The sequence below is a fragment of the Eucalyptus grandis genome, chromosome 10, assembly GCF_016545825.1.
Source record: "Eucalyptus grandis isolate ANBG69807.140 chromosome 10, ASM1654582v1, whole genome shotgun sequence".
NCBI lineage: Eukaryota > Viridiplantae > Streptophyta > Magnoliopsida > Myrtales > Myrtaceae > Eucalyptus > Eucalyptus grandis.
In genome coordinates, this window is record NC_052621.1 from 26,420,961 (window position 1) to 26,439,332 (window position 18,372).

At 42.1% G+C, this 18,372-nt stretch overlaps 2 protein-coding genes across 2 annotated transcripts; both read left to right on the forward strand.

Moving 5' to 3' along the window:
* Window positions 1-443: 443 nt before the first annotated feature.
* On the forward strand, window positions 444-3,305 carry LOC108956690. Its single transcript, XM_039303307.1, has 5 exons — window positions 444-817; window positions 919-1,353; window positions 1,547-1,684; window positions 1,783-1,908; window positions 2,490-3,305. Exons 2-3 carry the CDS (start codon window positions 926-928, stop codon window positions 1,677-1,679), a joined length of 561 nt encoding a protein of 186 aa, XP_039159241.1. The 5' UTR covers window positions 444-817; window positions 919-925; the 3' UTR covers window positions 1,680-1,684; window positions 1,783-1,908; window positions 2,490-3,305.
* An 87-nt stretch (window positions 3,306-3,392) lies between these two features.
* Window positions 3,393-5,712, forward strand: LOC104429041 (tropinone reductase homolog At2g30670). Its single transcript, XM_010041948.3, has 5 exons — window positions 3,393-3,696; window positions 4,605-4,812; window positions 4,937-5,162; window positions 5,257-5,363; window positions 5,448-5,712. The coding sequence occupies exons 1-5, from the start codon at window positions 3,578-3,580 to the stop codon at window positions 5,634-5,636; spliced, it is 849 nt and encodes a 282-aa protein (XP_010040250.2). The 5' UTR covers window positions 3,393-3,577; the 3' UTR covers window positions 5,637-5,712.
* The last annotated feature ends 12,660 nt before the right edge of the window (window positions 5,713-18,372 follow it).

Consider the following 18,372-nt stretch of genomic DNA (forward strand, 5'->3'; position numbering starts at 1 on the left):
AGGAGAGAGAGGGGAAGAAGACCAAAGGAGACACCAAGTGGGCCCACCCCTCCACATGGCACCTCGTGAGTGGCCGAGGACCACGCTGACATGGCACTCTTGGACCACTCAATATTTTCTCAGTTCTCTAGAGAGGAAAGGGAAAGGGTTTGCTCCTCTTTCCTTCCTCTAAGAACGAAAGAGTAAATGCATTACAGAGGGGTAGCGTGGGTAGCGTGCAGGCTAGGGAAGAGAGGGAAGAAGGCTAGGGAGAGGAGAGAGAAAGGAAAGAAGCCTGAAAAAATATTAGGTACGTCTTATGTTCCAGGCTGGCAAACAAGAAGACGGTCGGAGCGCCACACGTGTGGGACCCACAATTTCAGGAGCCCATTTTGAAAATTTTCCTGTACTGTAGCTCTGGAGAGAGCATTTTCTGTCGCGGGTTCTCTTTTTGCGCCTCTCTCTCTACACTCGCTCTCTCTCCCCGACGAAGTCCCTCTCTCTCTACCCTCGCTTTTTTCGACCGACGAACCACCGCGCAATCGACGAACCAGGAGGATACCGGCGAGACGACCGCGAGCAACCGACCGGCGTGCGACCTCCCTCTCTCTCTGCCCTCTTTCTTTCCGACCGGCGAACGACCGCTTGCAACCGACAAACTACCGCACGGGACCGGCGAGAGGACCGCGACTTCCCTCTCTCTATGCCCTCCTTCTTTCCGACCGACGAACCACCGCACGAGACCGGCGAGAGGACCGCGAGCAATCGATGAACCACCGCACGGACTGGCGAGAGGACCGCGACCTCCCTCTCTCTCTGCCCTCACTCTTTCCGACCGGTGAACCACCGCGAGCAAATCAGATGTTTTTGTAGAGATCTCCCATCGTCGCCTTCATTTCTTTTTCCCTTTTTTTTTTGTTTTGTTGTTTTTTTTCCTAGTGTTCTGATGGCGGATCTGGAGTTGCATATGGAGGACGGCATGATGTCTCACATCGACCTCGACGGCTTCTTCGGCAACCTCCCTGAGGCCGGCGACATCATCGGCGCTTGCTCCTCGACGAACGCGTCGTCGTCGTCTCTAGACTCGGGGCTCTCGTGGTTCGACGAGATCGAGAACATCTTGATGAAGGACGACGAGGACGGCGGAGTTGTCAGTGGCGGGATTAGGGCTAATTCAAGCCAGGAGTTCTGCGATAGGTTCCTCGCTGACGTGCTCGTTGACTCCCCCGGAGATGGGTCCGCAGAGATAGCCAATGGGTCCGGCGACAAAGAGGAGCCTGGATCGTCGGATGATGGCGGGGTCGACGCTGCGAAGGTTGATGGGGCTAAGGGTGGCGGTGAAGTCTATGATCCTGCTTCTAAGAAGCTCAGGAGGTACATTGATTGATCGGTGCTGCTGAATTATTCGATTGGTTGCTTTATGTTGAATTCTGTTGTAAGTCTTTGTAAAATTGAAATGAAGGTCATTGGGGAGGGGTCCATACATCACCTATTTTACCTTTGCAACTCAGTTTCTTGGGAAAGGAAAAATTTATTTAGTAAAATTGTTTGATTATGTGGTTGATAGAGAGAATATGAGGAGTTCAAGGTACGAATCAATGCTTTGGTTGCAAAGGCACAAAAGATGCCAGAAGAAGGGTGGACAATGCAGGATGGCACTGCCTGGCCTGGAAATAACCCCAGGGATCACCCTGGAATGATACAGGTATACGATATTAACCAGTATTCCAGAAGCATTTAAATCAACCCTCTCCCTCTTATGCATCTAGTTAGTGTTTTCTTTTTTGTTGTCGAAAATAATAGGTTTTCCTGGGCTACAGTGGGGGACTTGATACTGATGGAAATGAGCTACCTCGACTTGTTTATGTTTCTCGTGAAAAGCGACCTGGTTTCCAACATCACGAGAAAGCTGGAGCCATGATTGCTTTGGTTTGTCATCTCTATACATCTTGTGTAGCTTTTCTTGTCATGTGTCTCTTTTAGTGACAGGCTGACATCTTTAATTGTAAACAAATGAATGTATGTTGGTGTGATTTGGTTTTTCAGTTTAGATTCTTCATTTAGGTTCTTCATCGCTTGCTTGCATTGAAATTTATATCTATATGCATTAGGATCCTGATTAATGGATCTCTAGGTTCGAGAAATCGCATTCCAAGTTCACGCTACATTATTGAAGCTTATTCTTTTTGTGCTTTCAGTTCGAATGTACAGTTGGAATTATTTTTTTCAAGGATCAGTTACCTTTTATTTTTTCCCCGTGGATTGTAATGTTGATAGTGGTGTCTCTAGCCTATAGTGAGGATTTGTTTATCATAAAGAGATTCATTGTTCCCGACCCTACTTTAACTTAATACTATTTCTCTTCATATTGAGAAACAAATATTACGGTTTGATTTTGCCGCATTGCTGCTTGTCTGAATGTTGTTCTTATCCGCTGGAGAAATTGGTTAGATCTGCTTATTACTTTTTGGCATTTCTGAATTTATAACTTACTGTTTTATTTTGTGTAGATCCGAGTCTCAGCTGTCCTAACCAACGGACCGTATCTTTTGAATGTTGACTGTGATCATTACTTTAATAATAGTAAAGCATTGAAAGAAGCAATGTGTTTCATGATGGATCCCGCTTATGGAAAGAAGACGTGCTATGTGCAGTTCCCACAACGTTTTGATGGGATTGACTTGCATGATCGATATGCTAACCGCAACATCGTCTTCTTTGATGTAGGTGTCTCTTCATCTTTTTCCTACTTCCAAAATGCTAGTTGTTTATGTTCATTTGTTGCCTTTTTTAACTGAGCTAGATTATCTTATTTATGATCTCAATGCAGATTAAGTTGAAAGGGCTTGATGGGACTGAATTTTTTTTAAAATTGGCGCCTCTTTTTCTCTTCAGAATGTGGGTCCCACAAAGACACGTGTCGTGCTCCCACTGCCTTCTTGTTTGCCACGCTGGAACACCAGACGTACCTAATATTTTCTCCCTCGTCCCATTAAAAGCCTTGTGGTTTTTGATGGAAAGGGGCGAAGGTTTTTTCTTTCCATTCCAATCCTATGCGTACGTTTGTGCAGAAGATGGCCAGCGGACCCACGCCTCCACGTGGCGCTTCATGAATGGCCGGAGAGAGAACGTCTTTGTTGCAGAGAGGAGGCCGTCCATTTTCTTCTTCAGGGATGGAAGGAGACAGGATATGAGCGACCGAGAGAGAAATAAATGCGTGCAGGCTGTTATGTGCAGGTCTAGTGATAGGGGAAATAATAAAAAAAAAAATTGTTTTGCGGGAGAAGAACTACTTCTACGACAAAATCTTCAATGGCCCCCACACCTCCAGGCGCTTCATGACTCGTCGGAGACTACGCTCAGTTGGTGGTCCGGGACCACCCAATATTTTCTCGTATTATATAAGCCCTTTTGTCCAATGCCTGACCAAGAGTTATCGTTTGGCAGAGGGGATTCCTGACCGAGGTGACGCCACGTGGGAACTGGGAGCCGCTCCCTGCATAGGATAAGGTTCTAGAAGAATACGAGGAAGTGAGGGAGAAAAGCACAAAGGAGGAGTTGGGAGTAAAAACCAATTTTAGAGGAAGAGAGAGAGAGAATGGCTTCTGAGGGGAAGAGGACTGCAAGTACATGTCGCACTCGCAACGGCGACAACGACAATAGGTGGTCGCTTCAGGGAATGACCGCTCTCGTCACCGGCGGTAGTAAAGGAATTGGGTCTCTCTCTCTCTCTCTTTCTCTCTCAGACTCACCGAACACTTCCTTTTTTATGTTGTTCATTTAGATGATCGATCAACTGTCATGGTTTAGGTTAAGAAAAAAAAAACATCATAATTTAGGCATTTGAAGACAGTCAATCCTGTGCCTATGGCAATCAAACTAATTTTATATCTGTTAACTAACGACAAACCTGGAAGCAAATCTCAACCGTCCACGTAAAATTAGTGAATTGATCTCGTAATGACCCATGGATGAAGTTGGGAGGAAGGTAAGGTTGCATTTGTGTTTTAGAGTATGTACTTAAACTTATATGACTACTGATTAGGGTGCTTAAAATAAATTATTTGTTTTTACAATTTCCATTTTGTGTGTGTGTTTTTAATTTTGGAATATCTATTATAGCAAAATGGGTATAGTTGCCCAACTTAGGACTATCCGGGCCAGAAAAATTCAAGTCAGGCATGTTAGATAGGGCTTTCAACTATAGCAGGTGTTTTTGAATCTGATTATATTCGATTTCATAGATAAAATGCTAGACAACTAATTTCATGATCACTCAAAACTTTATATGTTGAAGATGATGAGAAATCAATTACTTCGAGGATTCATAGCTGGATAGGCTGGTTTATGCATTTTTTAATTATTTAAATTTTTGTTGTCTTTAGATGTTAATAGCTCATAGACATGTCGCTAGCTAGTAGAATTTGCATTCTCCGATTGTCATGATCCAGTGCATTTAAAGGCTTTAATCATCTGTTAGACTTCAATTGCCTGTGCAATCAAATCTTCCGCACATTCCAAGGTATCACGTGTCAACTTCTTCTATTGGCAAAGAAGAAGGGCTTGATCTGTTCTCGTTTGCAATTACAAGTTGGTAAATGGTCATAATGTCGTCCCGTGCTTAGGCGTGCTATTGTTGAGGAATTAGCGGGGCTTGGGGCTACCGTCTACACCTGCTCCAGGACTGAAGCTGAACTCAATGAATGCTTGAAAGAGTGGAAGCGTAAGGGCTTCCAAGTGGCGGGTTCGGCCTGCGACGTTTCCTCAAGATCCGAGCGAGAGAAACTGATGCTCGCCGCGTCCTCCCTCTTTGACGGCAAGCTCAACATCCTAGTAAGTGTCGGTCGTCTTTGACCCCGTGGATCCAATAACAACATTGATAAGGTCACGATTTGTGCTTTTATTTCGATAGATTTTGTTCCGTTTTTCATTTTCTTGGGATTGGTTTGTGTGTTAGATAAACAACGTTGGGACTCTGGGGACAACTGGTGGAATGCCGACCGTGGATTACACGGCGGAAGATTTCTCCTTCATCATGACTACTAACTTCGAATCGGCTTATCACTTGAGCCAGCTCGCGCATCCTCTTCTCAAGGCTTCGGGAACCGGAAGCATCGTGTTCTTGTCATCCGTCTGCGGTATTGTTTCACTCGGCCTCGGATCAATTTATTCAGCCACAAAAGGTGAATTGATGGTATCATGAGCAACTATTTAAACACTTTTACTATGGAGCTAAACAAATTCCATATGTTTCTTACTTGCTCAACTCATTGTTAGGAGCAATGAACCAGTTGACCAAGAATTTGGCGTGCGAATGGGCTAAGGACAACATAAGAAGCAACTCTGTTGCACCTTATTTTATTCTGACTCCATTGACCGAGCCTGTAATTTAATGTCCCAAGGCTTTAAATTTTCATCTTGATCATTTTTCCCATCGTGATCTAACGTTAACCCATCCGTCGTCGCAGCTACTTTGTAGTGAGGAGTACCATAAGGAGGCAATAGCAAGGGCGCCGCTCGGTCGCACAGGAGAGCCGAAGGAGGTGTCGTCACTTGTGGCCTTCTTGTGCTTGCCGGCAGCCTCCTATATAACGGGGCAGACCATTTGTGTTGATGGAGGATTCACTGTCAATGGCTTCTCCTTTCCTAAAGCATGAGTGTAACTTTCTTCTGTGTCTGAGATGTTTGTCGTGCATTGCCGTCGCAGGGATAAAGAAGTTTATTAACCAATAATGGCAACATCGCAATACGCTTCAATGTGTACGTCGATCATTTGTTGACCGCATATAAGGGAGAGTATCGTACTCCCACTTTGTATTCCCTTTCGAGCTCTTTTATGCAATTGCCTATGAGTAAAATTTACGTACTTGAGAAGCAATGATGGAAACAATAAACATGATATACTACAACAGCATTATCCGAGAATATAACATTTTTGTACACAAGACAAACGAAGTTTGATTCCCATATATGTTATATCTGTTTTCCATATACCTAAACGCTAAATCATAAAATCCAAAGTGTAATTTATTATTAATTCTTAACACGAAATTGACCGAGTATGTTTCGTAGAAATTGTATTGTCAAAATCGTCTTTGTAATGCTATGTTAATAATATTCGTGAAAAAATGCCTCCTTTTATAGTACTGCCTAGGTGAAAGAGATGTTTTAATTTGAACATGAGAACCACAGCATCAAGTGGTTGGCCAAGGTTGCTTGCTACATTATTAATTATGATTGATCGAGAAGGTATGAATCGAGAAACTAGATGCATTGGAAATATAGAACCACTGAAATTAACATATATAGCTTTATATAACCGTAGCAAGGTAGACGTTATCACTAGCTTCGCCGTCATATGAGTGAGAGGTGTGATGGTGGGAGTAAAATTCAATAACGTAGCCTGAAAACGTGCCGGAAAATTCTTTTTAGTAATCTAAAAATAGCATCAAATGCCTTGACCCTATAGGCTCACAGTGTTGAGCTATCTAGGAGCTTTTGGACGGGCAATACTGACCACATAACTTTGGGTTGATCAAGTCTTATCTCTAGTTAAAGTAGAGGTGCACGAAATTTCGGGCCTAAGCTAGAAAAGTCTTACCAGCCTTCGCCGGCCACTACCTAGGGGCCAACGACCCCAGCCAACCCTCACCCCATCGTTCCTTGCCTTTTTTGCCAATGGTAGGCGGCTACAAGGGCCTTAGCCCTCACCAAACCTATTCCCCACTCTTCTTCCTCTTCTTCTTCTTCTTCTTTGTTCCTTGCCTTGTTCCTTGCCTTTTTTGGCAATGGTGGGCGGCTACGAGGGCCTTAGCCCTCACCAAACATATTCCCCATTCTTCTTCTTCTTCTTCTGGTGGGCGGCTACGAGGGCCTTAACCCTCACCAAACCTATTCCCCCTTCTTCTTCTTCTTCTTCTTTGTTCCTTGCCTTTTTTGGCAATGGTGGGCGGTTACAAGGGCCTTAGCCCTCACCAAACCTATTACCCCTTCTCCTCCTCCTCCTCCTTCTTCTTCTTCTCCTAGTGGGCGGTTACGAGAGCCTTAGCCCTCACCAAACCTATTCCCCCTTCTTCTTCTTCTTCTTCTTCTTCTTCTTCTTCTTCTTCTTCGTTCCTTGCCTTTTTTGGCAATGGTGGGCGGCTACGAGAGCCTTAGCCCTCACCAAACCTATTCCCCATTCTCCTCCTCCTTCTTCTTCTTCTTCTCTTGGTGGCGGCTACGAGGGCCTTAACCCTCACCAAACCTATTCCCTCTTCTTCTTCTTCTTCTTCTTCTTCTTCTTCTTCTTCTTCTTCTTCGTTCCTTGCTTTTTTTGGCAATGGTGGGCGGCTACGAGAGCCTTAGCCCTCACCAAACCTATTCCCCATTCTCCTCCTTCTTCTTCTTCTTCTTCTCTTGGTGGGCGGCTACGAGGGCCTTAACCCTCACCAAACCTATTCCCCCTTCTTCTTCTTCTTCTTCTTCTTCTTCTTCTTCTTCTTCTTCGTTCCTTGCCTTTTTTAGCAATGGTGGATGGCTATGAGGACCTTAGCCCTCACCAAACCTATTCCCCTTCTTCTTCTTCTTCTTCTTCTTCTTCTTCTTCTTCTTCTTTCTTCTTCTTCTCCTGGTGGGCGGCTACGAGGGCCTCGGCCCTCACCAAACCTATTCCCCCTTCTTCTTCTTCTTCTTCTTCTTCTTCTTCGGTTACAAAGGCCTTAGCCCTCACCAAACCTATTCCCCCTTTCTTCTTCTTCTTCTTCTTCTTCTTCTCCTGGTGGGCGGCTAAGAGGGCCTTAGCCCTCACCAAACCTATTCCCCCTTCTTCTTCTTCTTCTTCTTCTTCTTCTTCTTCGTTCCTTGCCTTTTTGGCAATTGTGGGCGGCTACGAGGGCCTTAGCCCTCACCAAACCTATTCCCCTTCTTCTTCTTCTTCTTCTTCTTCTTCTTCTTCTTATTCTTCGTTCCCTGCCTTTTTTGGCAATGGTGGGCGGCTACGAGGGCCTTAGCCCTCACAAAACCTATTCCCCCTTCTTCTTCTTCTTCGGTGGCGGCTACGAGGGCCTTAGCCCTCACCAAACCTATTCCCCCTTCTTCTTCTTCTTCTTCTTCTTCTTCTTCTTCTTCTTCTTCGTTCCTTGCCTTTTTTGGCAATGGTGGACGGGAGGGCCTTAGCCCTCACCAAACCTATTCCCCTTCTTCTTCTTCTTCTTCTTCTTCTTCTTCTTCTTCTTCTTCTTCGTTCCTTGCCTTTTTTGGCAATGGTGGACGGCTACGAGGGCCTTAGCCCTCACCAAACCTATTCCCCCTTCTTCTTCTTCTTCTTCTTCTTCTTCTTCTTCTTCTCCTGGTGGGCGGCTACGAGGGCCTTAGCCCTCACCAAACCTATTCCCCCTTCTTCTTCTTCTTTTTCTGGTGGGCAGCTACGAGGGCCTTAGCCCTCACCAAACCTATTCCCCCTTTCTTCTTCTTCTTCTTCTTCTTCTTCTTATTCTTCTTCTTCTCCTAGTGGGCGGCTACGAGGGCCTTAGCCCTCACCAAACCTATTCCCCCTTCTTCTTCTTCTTCTTCTTCTTCTTCTTCTTCTTCTTCGTTCCTTCCCTTTTTTGGCAATGGTGGACGGCTACGAGGGCCTTAGCCCTCACCAAATCTATTCCCCCTTCTTCTTCTTCTTCTTCTTTTTCTTCTTCTTCTTCGTTCCTTCCTTTTTTGGCAATGGTGGACGGCTACGAGGGCCTTAGCCCTCACCAAACCTATTCCCCCTTCTTCTTCTTCGTTCCTTCCCTTTTTTGGCAATGGTGGACGGCTACGAGGGTCTTAGCCCTCACTAAACCTATTCACCCTCCTCCTCCTCCTCCTCCTCCTCCTCCTCCTCCTCCTTCTTCTTCTTCTCTTAGTGGGTGGCTACGAGAGCCTTAGCCCTCACCAAACCTATTCCTTCTTCTTCTAGTGGGGCTACGAGGGCCTTAGCCCTCACCAAACCTATTCCCCTTCTTCTTCTTCTTCTTCTTCTTCTTCTTCTTCTTCTTCTTCGTTCCTTCCCTTTTTGGCAATGGTGGATCTGCTACGAGGGCCTTAGCCCTCACCAAACCTATTCACCCTCCTCCTCCTCCTTCTTCTTCTCCTTCTTCCTCTTCTTCTTCTTATTCTCCCGGTGGGCGGCTTCGAGGGCCTTAACCTTTACCAAACCTATTCCCCCTTATTCTCCTTCTTCTGGTGGGCGGCTACGAGGGCCTTAGCCCTCACCAAACCTATTCTCCCTTCTTCTTCTTCATCTTCTTCTTCTTCGTTCCTTGCCTTTTTTGGCAATGGTAGACTGCTACGAGGGCCTTAGCCCTCACCAAACCTATTCCCCCTTCTTCTTCTTCTTCTTCTTCTTCTTCTTCTTCGTTCCTTGCCTTTTTTGGCAATGGGGGGCGGTTACGAGAGCTTAGCCCTCACCAAACCTATTCCCCATTTTTCTTCTTCTTCTTCTTCTTCTTCCTCTTCTCCTAGTGGGCGGCTATGAGGGCCTTAGCCCTCACAAAACCTATTCCCCCTTCTTCTTATTCTTCGGTTGGTGGTTACCATGGCCTTAGCCCTCACCAAATCTATTCCCCATTTCTTCTTCTTCTTCTTCTGCTAGTGGGCGGCTACGAGGGCCTTAGCCCTCATCAAACCTATTCCCCTTCTTCTTCTTCTTCTTCTTCTTCTTCTTCTTCTTCTTCTTCTTCGTTCCTTGCCTTTTTGGCAATGGGGGCGATTACGAGGGCTTAGCCCTCACCAAACCTATTTTTCCTTCTCCTCCTCCTCCTCCTCCTCCTTCTTCTTCTCCTTCTTCTTCTTCTTCTCTTGGTGGGCGGCTACGAGGGCGTTAGCCCTCACCAAACCTATTCTCCATTCTTCTTCTTCTTCTTCTTCTTCGTTCCTTGCCTTTTTGGCAATGGTGGACAGCTACGAGGGCCTTAGCCCTCACCAAACCTATTCCCCCTTTTTCTTCTTCTTCTTCTTCTTCTTTTTCTTCTTCTTCTACTTCTTCTTCTTCTCCCGGTGGGCAGCTATGAGGGCCTTAGCCCTCACCAAACCTATTCTCCATTTCTTCTTCTTCTTCTTCTTCTTCTTCTTCTTCTTCTTCGTTGCCTTTTTGGCAATGGGAGGCGGCTACGAGGGCCTTAGCCCTCACCAAACCTATTCCCCCTTCTCCTCCTCCTTCTTCTTCTTATTATTATTCTTCTTCTTCTTCTCTTGGTGGGCGGCTACGAGGGCGTTGGCCCTCACCAAACCTATTCCCCCTTCTTCTTCTTCTTCTTCTTCTTCTTCTTTTTCGTTCCTTGCCTTTTTTGGCAATGGTGGATGAGAACGAGGACCTTAGCCCTCACCAAACCTATTACCCCTTCTTTTCTTCTTCTTCTTCTTCTTCTTCTTCTTCCTGGTGGGTGGCTATGAGAGACTTAGCCCTCACCAAACCTATTCCCCCTTCTTCTTCTTCTTCTTCTTCTTCTTCTTCTTCTTCTTCGTTCCTTGCCTTTTTGGCAATGGTGAACGGCTACGAGGGCCTTAGCCCTCACCAAACCTATTACCCCTTGTTTTTCTTCTTCTTCTTCTTCTTCTTCTTCTTCTTCTTCTTCTTCTTCTCCTGGTGGGTGGCTACGAGGGCCTTAGCCCACACCAAACCTATTCCCCCTTCTTCTTCTTCTTCTTCTTCTTCTTCTGGTGGGCGGCTACGAGGGCCCTAACCCTCACCAAACCTATTCCCCCTTCATCATCATCATCATCATCTTCTTCTTCTTCTCCTTCTTCTTCTTCTTATTCTTCTCCCTTCTTCTTCTTCTTCTTCTCCTGGTGGGCGGCTAAGAGGACCTTAGCCCTCACCAAACCTATTCCCCTTCATCTTCTTCTTCTTCTTCTTCTTCTTCTTCTTCTTCTTCTTCTTCTTTGTTCATTGCCTTTTTGGCAATGGTGGGCGGCCACGAGGGCCTTAGCCCTCACCAAACCTATTCCCCCTCCTCCTCTTCCTCTTCTTCTTCTTCTTCTTCTTGTCCTAGCGGGCGGCTACGAGGGCCTTAGCCCTCACAAAACCTATTCCACCTTCTTCTTCTTCTTCTTCTTCTTCTTCTTCTTCGGTGGGCGGCTACGAGGGCCTTAGCCCTCACCAAACCTATTCCCCATTTCTTCTTCTTCTTCTTCTTCTTCTTCTTCTTCTTCGTTCCTTGCCTTTTTGGCAATGGTGGGCGGCTACGAGGGCCTTAGCCCTCACCAAACCTATTCCCCATTTTTCTTATTCTTCTTCTTCTTCTTCTTCTTTTCCTGGTGGGCAGCTACGAGGGCCTTAGCCCTCACCAAACCTATTCCCCCTTCTTCTTCTTCTTCTTCTGGTGGGCGGCTACGAGGACCTTAGCCCTAACCAAACCTATTCCCCATTTCTTCTTCTTCTTCTTCTTCTTCTTCTTCTTCTTCTTCTTCTTCTACTTCCCTAGTGGGCAGCTACGAGGGCCTTAGCCTCACCAAACCTATTCCCCTTTCTTCTTCTTCTTCTTGTGGTGGGCGGCTACGAGGGCCTTAGCCTCACCAAACCTATTCCCCTTCTTCTTCTTCTTCTTCTTCTTCTTCTTCTCCTGATGGGCAGCTACGAGGGCCTTAGCCTTCACCAAACCTATTCCCCCTTCTTCTTCTTCTTCTTCTGGTGGGCAGCTACGAGGGCCTTAACCCTCACCAAACATATTCCCCTTCTTCTTCTTCTTCTTCTTCTTCTTCTTCTTCTTCTTCTACGAGGGCCTTAGCCCTCACCAAACCTATTCCCCCTTCTTCTTCTTCTTCTTCCTCTTCTGGTGGGCGACTACGAGGGCCTTAGCCCTCACCAAACACATTCCCCCTTCATCATCATCATCATCATCATCATCTTCTTCTTCTCCTTCTTCTTCTACTTATTCTTCTTCATTCTTCTTCGTCTTCTTCTTCTTCTCCTTCTTCTTCTACTTATTCTTCTTCATTCTTCTTCTTCTTCTTCTCTGGTGGGCGGCTCGAGGGCCTTAGCCCTTACCAAACCTATTCCCCCTTCTTCTTCTTCTTCTAGTGGGCGGCTACAAGGGCTTTAGCCCTCACCAAACCTATTCCCCCTAGGCCCTCACCAAACCTATTCACCAAACATATTCCCCATTCTTCTTCTTTTTCTTCTTCTTATTCTTCTTCTTCTTATTCTTCTTCTTCTTCTTCTTCTTCTTCTTCTTCTTCTTAACCCTCACCAAACCTATTCCCCTTTCTCCTTCTTCTTTCTTCTCGCTTCTTCTCCTCCTTCTCCTCCTTCTCCTTCTCCTTTTCCTTCTCCTTCTTCTCCTTCTTTCTTCTTCTTCTTCTTCTTCTCCTTCTTTTCCTCCTTCACCTTCTCCTCCTTCTGCTTCTCCTCCTCCTCCTCCTCCTCCTCCTCCTTCTCCTCCTTCTCCTTCTCTCTTCTTCTTCTCCTCCTTCTTCTCCTTCTTCTTCTCCTCCTCCTCCTCCTTCTTCTTCTTCTTCCTCTAATTTAAATAATTTAGTTTTTAAATTTATTTTTAATTAATATTAAATTAATGAATTTAGGGGCAAAACAATGTCTTATTGCATCTTCATTGCTGAGTTGGCTTTTGGCGAGCTACATATATCACATATATTATTAGAAAATGCCATGTCGAATTCTCAGCTACTTTCACCAGATTTGACACTAAAGCGTCCTCCTTCTTCTCCTCCTCCTCCTCCTTCTTCTTCCTTTAATTTAAATAATTTATTTTTTAAATTTATTTTTAATTAATATTAAATTAATAAATTTAGGGGCAAAACAATGTCTTATTGCACCTTCATTGCTGAGTTGGCTTTTGGTGAGCCCACATTGTACCTTCATTGCTAAGTTGGCTTTTGGTAAGCCACATAGATCACATATATTATTAGAAAAATCCCATGTTTTCAGCTACTTTCACCAGATTTGACACTAAAGTGTCCCACTATTAAAAAAAAGTGGCATTTAAGTGTAACTTTTAGAATTTTTAGCACTAAAGTGTTCACTTATGCCAAGTTTTGGCATTCTCGGTTTACTTTGTCCAACATCTAACTATTAGAGATATATTTAAAAAGTTTACTCTAGTGCCCGACATATGCCACATAGGACCGCCAACATTCACGTCAATTATTTCCAATCTAAATTGGTTGAATAAATTGAAGTGGTACCAAAGTAAAAAGGTTTATGACTTTTTTGATATTATTCTTAATTATCAGCATACTGCTCCCCTTGTTACCCCTTGTTACGTGGCCATTGTATCAGACACGTTAATTGCCCTCCTAATCTTGGTTAAGTTGGCAGTGATAGTGATAGCCACCCTCCTAAAGGCAACATGGATTCCCTGAGGAATGTTGATAGATTGCTAAGCGATCGCAAGGTGATACCTTTGCCTAACATGAGCCCTCCCAAATTTACCAATCACAACTTAATTTTTCCAATAAATTATTCAAGCAATATTAGACTAAAGTTGCCACTAACCTATTAAGCGTCGAGTAGTAACCCGGATAGGGTTTAGCAGTCCATCTTACTCCAAAGAACCAAATTTAATTATGCTATATAAATCTAACATTGTTTCGGTACCCTTCTCTTTATAAAATCGTTTTATCATATTATCGCTTAAAAGTGATCATAAATCGTTCTCAAAAAATAAAATAAACAACGAGGCAATAAACATCAAATAAAGAAATAATAAATATCTAGCAAATAAATAAATAACTAGAATAATAAAGAACTCTAGCCGAATTGAGCAATAATTAACAAAGCTTTTTCATAGGCTTCAGGTAAAACCCTGTGTACTGTAGGTGGAAAGTCTAAAAGTACTTGTGCAAGCTTCCTAAAATAGACAATTGTATCACAGGAAAGTGAATATGTAAATGTAACATGTTATGTAAAGTAAATATACTTAATGAAGTGTTTTTTGAAATGAGCCATTAAACATGGGTATAGAAGCACCTCCATAAAGCCATTAAGGACAAGGCCTTAACCTTCAAGGCAGTCCAGGGATATCTTTGCTAGAAATCGTAGGCTTCAACAAAGGTGGGGCCTCCATCCTTCAATATTTGATTGATCGTGGCAGCCTCTTCTTGTTGGTGTCTTTGGTGTCTCCTTCAGCTGGGTCGTGGATTCTTCAAGGAATGCTCCCTGGTCCATTATCCAATTGGGGGCCTTGCCTGTTTGTCCCACTTTGTTTACTTGGCCTATCCAGGTTGTAGATATTTCAAGCTAGGTCGAGGATACATCAATCGTAGTAGGAGGTTATACCCAACTTTCTATTCTCCTCGGAGGTTCCCCTTGCAGGTGTGGTTTTGGATATTCGAAGATGGAGCTACATCCGATTCTTGCGGTTAAGGCTAGATCCAGATATCTTCTCCTTGGAGGCTGCTGTCTAGTGACCCTATTCTGCAGTGTGGTCTTTCTAGTTTATTCGTGACTTGGATGCTGTAAGGGTTGCCTCCACTTAGTTGGTTGGTTTTCCCTTCTCTCTTTTTTTTAGTGGCCTTTGTTTGGCTGCTTCTTTGCCGTTGTTTTAGCTATTTTGTTCTTGTTCTTTTGCTGGTTGTGTTTCCTCTTTCTTGACACCCTTCCACTCATTTTGACCTGTTTGTCATCATGAAGTAAGTTTTTGGCGCTAAGCTCCCTTGCTATACTTTGTATAGCTTTAAGTTAAAAGTCAATATATCTCTTATCTTTTACCCCAAAAAAAAAAAAAAAAACATGGGAATAGAATTTAACATTATGCAATGCAATACTAAGGCTATATTTCATAGTCAAGATAAAATTCAAGATAGAATATTATCCTATCCTGCATTTGATGTCACTCAAGACAGGATATAGTCGCATATAAATGGTATAGACCAGATAATATTATCCTATAGTAGAAGTGGGATAAACATGGATATGATTTTTAACATCTATAATAAGAAAATTATTATTTTTTCGAATGACAAACTTCTTAAATTAACAAAATTAAATTAAATTTCAATATAAATAATATTTGAATTCTAATAAAATAAATTCAAAAAATAGTTATTTTAATTTAATCTTATTTTATTTATATATTGAATTTATATTATAAATTCAATATATAAATATAATTATATATTATTACATATTTTAGGTACTTTAGTATTTTAGGTATATTAGCACAATTTACTATTTAATAAAATTTTATTAGAGAATAATGGAAGGGGAAGAAAGAAATAAAAAAAATTAATTGATAAAAGAGGGGAAAATAAAATAAAGTGGATAAGAGTGTCACGAGAGTTTTTACCATCTCCATTTGTAAAATTTGTTTATTCATTTATACTAATATACTGTTAATATCAAACAATGTACAAGATATGAGGTGAATACATCCGACTTGATTACGCAATCACTAAACAAAGTGGATATAATATAACAAAATCTCTGAATTTCATATCCTATCATATTCAGTCATATCCTAATTAAAAATTTGGACTACCAAACATAATCTAAAAGAATGAATCTACTTATATAATATAAATATGCCCCAGAATGCACCCTCATACATATTTTGTGATTATTCAAATGAAGATGCAATCTAATTACTAGAAGAAATGATTTTTTTTTTAAAAATTATTTTATAACTTGTGATTATGGTAACAAACATATGAATATGCCAATAGAATAATACTTCAATTTGACAAATTTAGTCATAAATTTTTTTATATTTTAACAATGTAATCCGAGGTTGAATATCACTAAAGTAGATGTTGGGCATTTTATGTGGTATAGTGAGTTTTGACGTAGATAATTTTTTAAAAAAATTCTAAATTTTCTTCTTTCCTTCCTTTCCTTTTTGCCAGTGGTTGGTCACTAGCTTGGTGAGGGTCGCCCTCACTCACTACATGCGAGGGTCGGCCATGCCTAGGCAAGGCCCGGTGAGGCTGCCTTGACTTGGGCGAGGACTCTCACCCAATTCAGGGCGGCCTCACCGGCACTCGCCCTCCCTAGAGAAGGCCGGCCCTTGCTAGCCAACAAAGTTTAAAAAAAAAAAAAAAAAAAAAAATTGTAAAAATGTCTACATCAATGCCAATTGTATCATATAGAATGGCTGACATTTAGCTAGTGATTTTCAGTCAAAATTGGTCAAATAGACTACATTGACAAATCGTCAAAAGGTTTAGGACTTGATTAGCCAAATTGAAATGTGCATAACCAAATTGGACTTTATTAATAATTTCCCTGGCAATTTCCTATATATTGGATCTCTAGTTATTTAGCATGTGATTCATGAACCATGAAAACATTAACTTATGTAAAAAGCCATGTCCATCCTAACATGCAATCGAACAATCACGAACAAGTGACGTGCAGGAAACACTTCTATTGTCGGTCTTCTATCTTTTTGGAAATGATAGGACGATGCATGCAAAAGAGTCTATATTTTTATCGCGTGAGATGCATCCTAAAGATATTCAATTAGGCCCTTCATCTCATCCCAACCTGGACAGCACGCATCTCTGACTGCGCTCAGGAATTTGGTTCGATCCCACGCATCGTGCAATCCTGTTTAGTCGATTATAGCGGCTAAGAAAAATCACGTGCAGGAACCGCGTGCAGATGGTTTGTGACAAGTTCGTAAGGGTAGTCGCAATTAGGGACCAAATAAAATCAACAACGAGCGAATCAACAGTCTCAATGTGTTCAGCAGCTCGAATAGGATGGCATTGTCTCGATCAATTCAAACTAGCAAACACAGTCGCACTTGTTGTCTCGATGTGTTCAGCAGCTTGAATAGGATGGTAGCAACTCATTGTCTCGATCAATTCAAACTAGCAAACACAGTTACACAGCTTTGCGATGAGGACTACGACTAAGAGCAAAAATATTGGCAACAATGCCTTTTGCGGTGGCTCGAGATGGACGCGATAATTGCGATGTGAATGATGCTATGCGATCAAGTCAAAGGAAAGTCAAGCAGCGGGATCTGAATGTTGCTTGTATTCTCCCCGTGGTGTGTTTTGTTTTGGGTCGAGAGTCTCTTCACAATTCCACTGAATATTCTGCTTGGTCCCCGACCGAGAGAATACATGCTGTCTATGGCCGAGGGTGTTGCGGTATTTGATGAAATCCCTTTCATTGAAGGGTGCTGGCTGAGATTTCATTAGAGGGTGGCCGGGCTTATGGGGGCTCGGGCTTGAAAATTGAAGTGGTTTTTCTCTTTTAAATTTAATTTCATTTAGCCTGACGGGCCAGTTAAATTGCAATTCACAACCAAGCCAATTTTAATGGAATTCATTTGATGCGGACATGCTACTAGTGAACAAAAAATGGTCATAACGCCTAAATGCATTGTGCATGCAAAATTGTGTGATATCAGTATTTTGTTTGAAGGGTCAAATAATGTCATTGTCAACAAATTCAATCCCAAAGTTTTTTATGAAACATATGAGATCTTTAGGCAAAAAGTCATATGTCAACAGATAATTTTAAAAGATGTTTAAAAAATTTTCGAGGAACTTATCTTTTTCTCACCCTTAATTAATGTATGCTTGCCATGACAATAAATTTGATCATTGTAAGTAATGGTCATGCTTGATCTATTAGCTAAGACGTACTAGTGGAAGTGAATCAAATTTCTCTTTAACTTTAAATATAATTTAAATTTGAAAGGAGTGTTAGAATACTTAAATGTTAAACCATGCTTCAATATAACAATTTAGACTTCTAAAAAGTTGACGGTAGTCTTACTAAATCTTATCCAAAGTTCAAATGCTCATTATATATTTTATCTCTAATGTAGGTTAGATGAAGAAAAAGTATTATGCTTAATATTCGTATCATCAAGGATATCAAGTGACTCAATATTCATGAAATGCTTAAATCTAGTCTATATCGGACAATGTAAGTATAAAAAAAAATGCAATATATATTCAATTTTCAATCATAAGATAGGCCCTATATTGGCCTTATTAAGTGTTTGAATACGATCCATTCGTTCAAATATCCAACGACAACTCACGACTTCACATATTGCAGGTCAACATTACATAACGACCCATGTACTCTGGAGATTTTCCCCCTAGTTTTGCCTACTCAAGTGATTTCACAGAGAGAGAGAGAGAGCCTTAGTAATGAATGGGCCATGTGCATTTGAAGGCTTTAATCATCCGTTAGACTTCAATTGCCAGTACAATCAAATCTTCCGCTCATTCCAAGTTATCACGCGTCCTAAAGCCTCGACATTTGGAACTTCTTCTATTGGCAAAGAAAAGGCTTGATATGTTCTTGTTCGCAATTATTAATATAAAAAAATCAATTTTAAAAAAAAATATATAAAAATTGTCCATTAAATTTGTATTGCATGAAAGTGTTTTGATAATATAATTTTTTAAAAATCATAAAAAAAAACAAGTTATTTCAAATTATATTAAATAAGGATA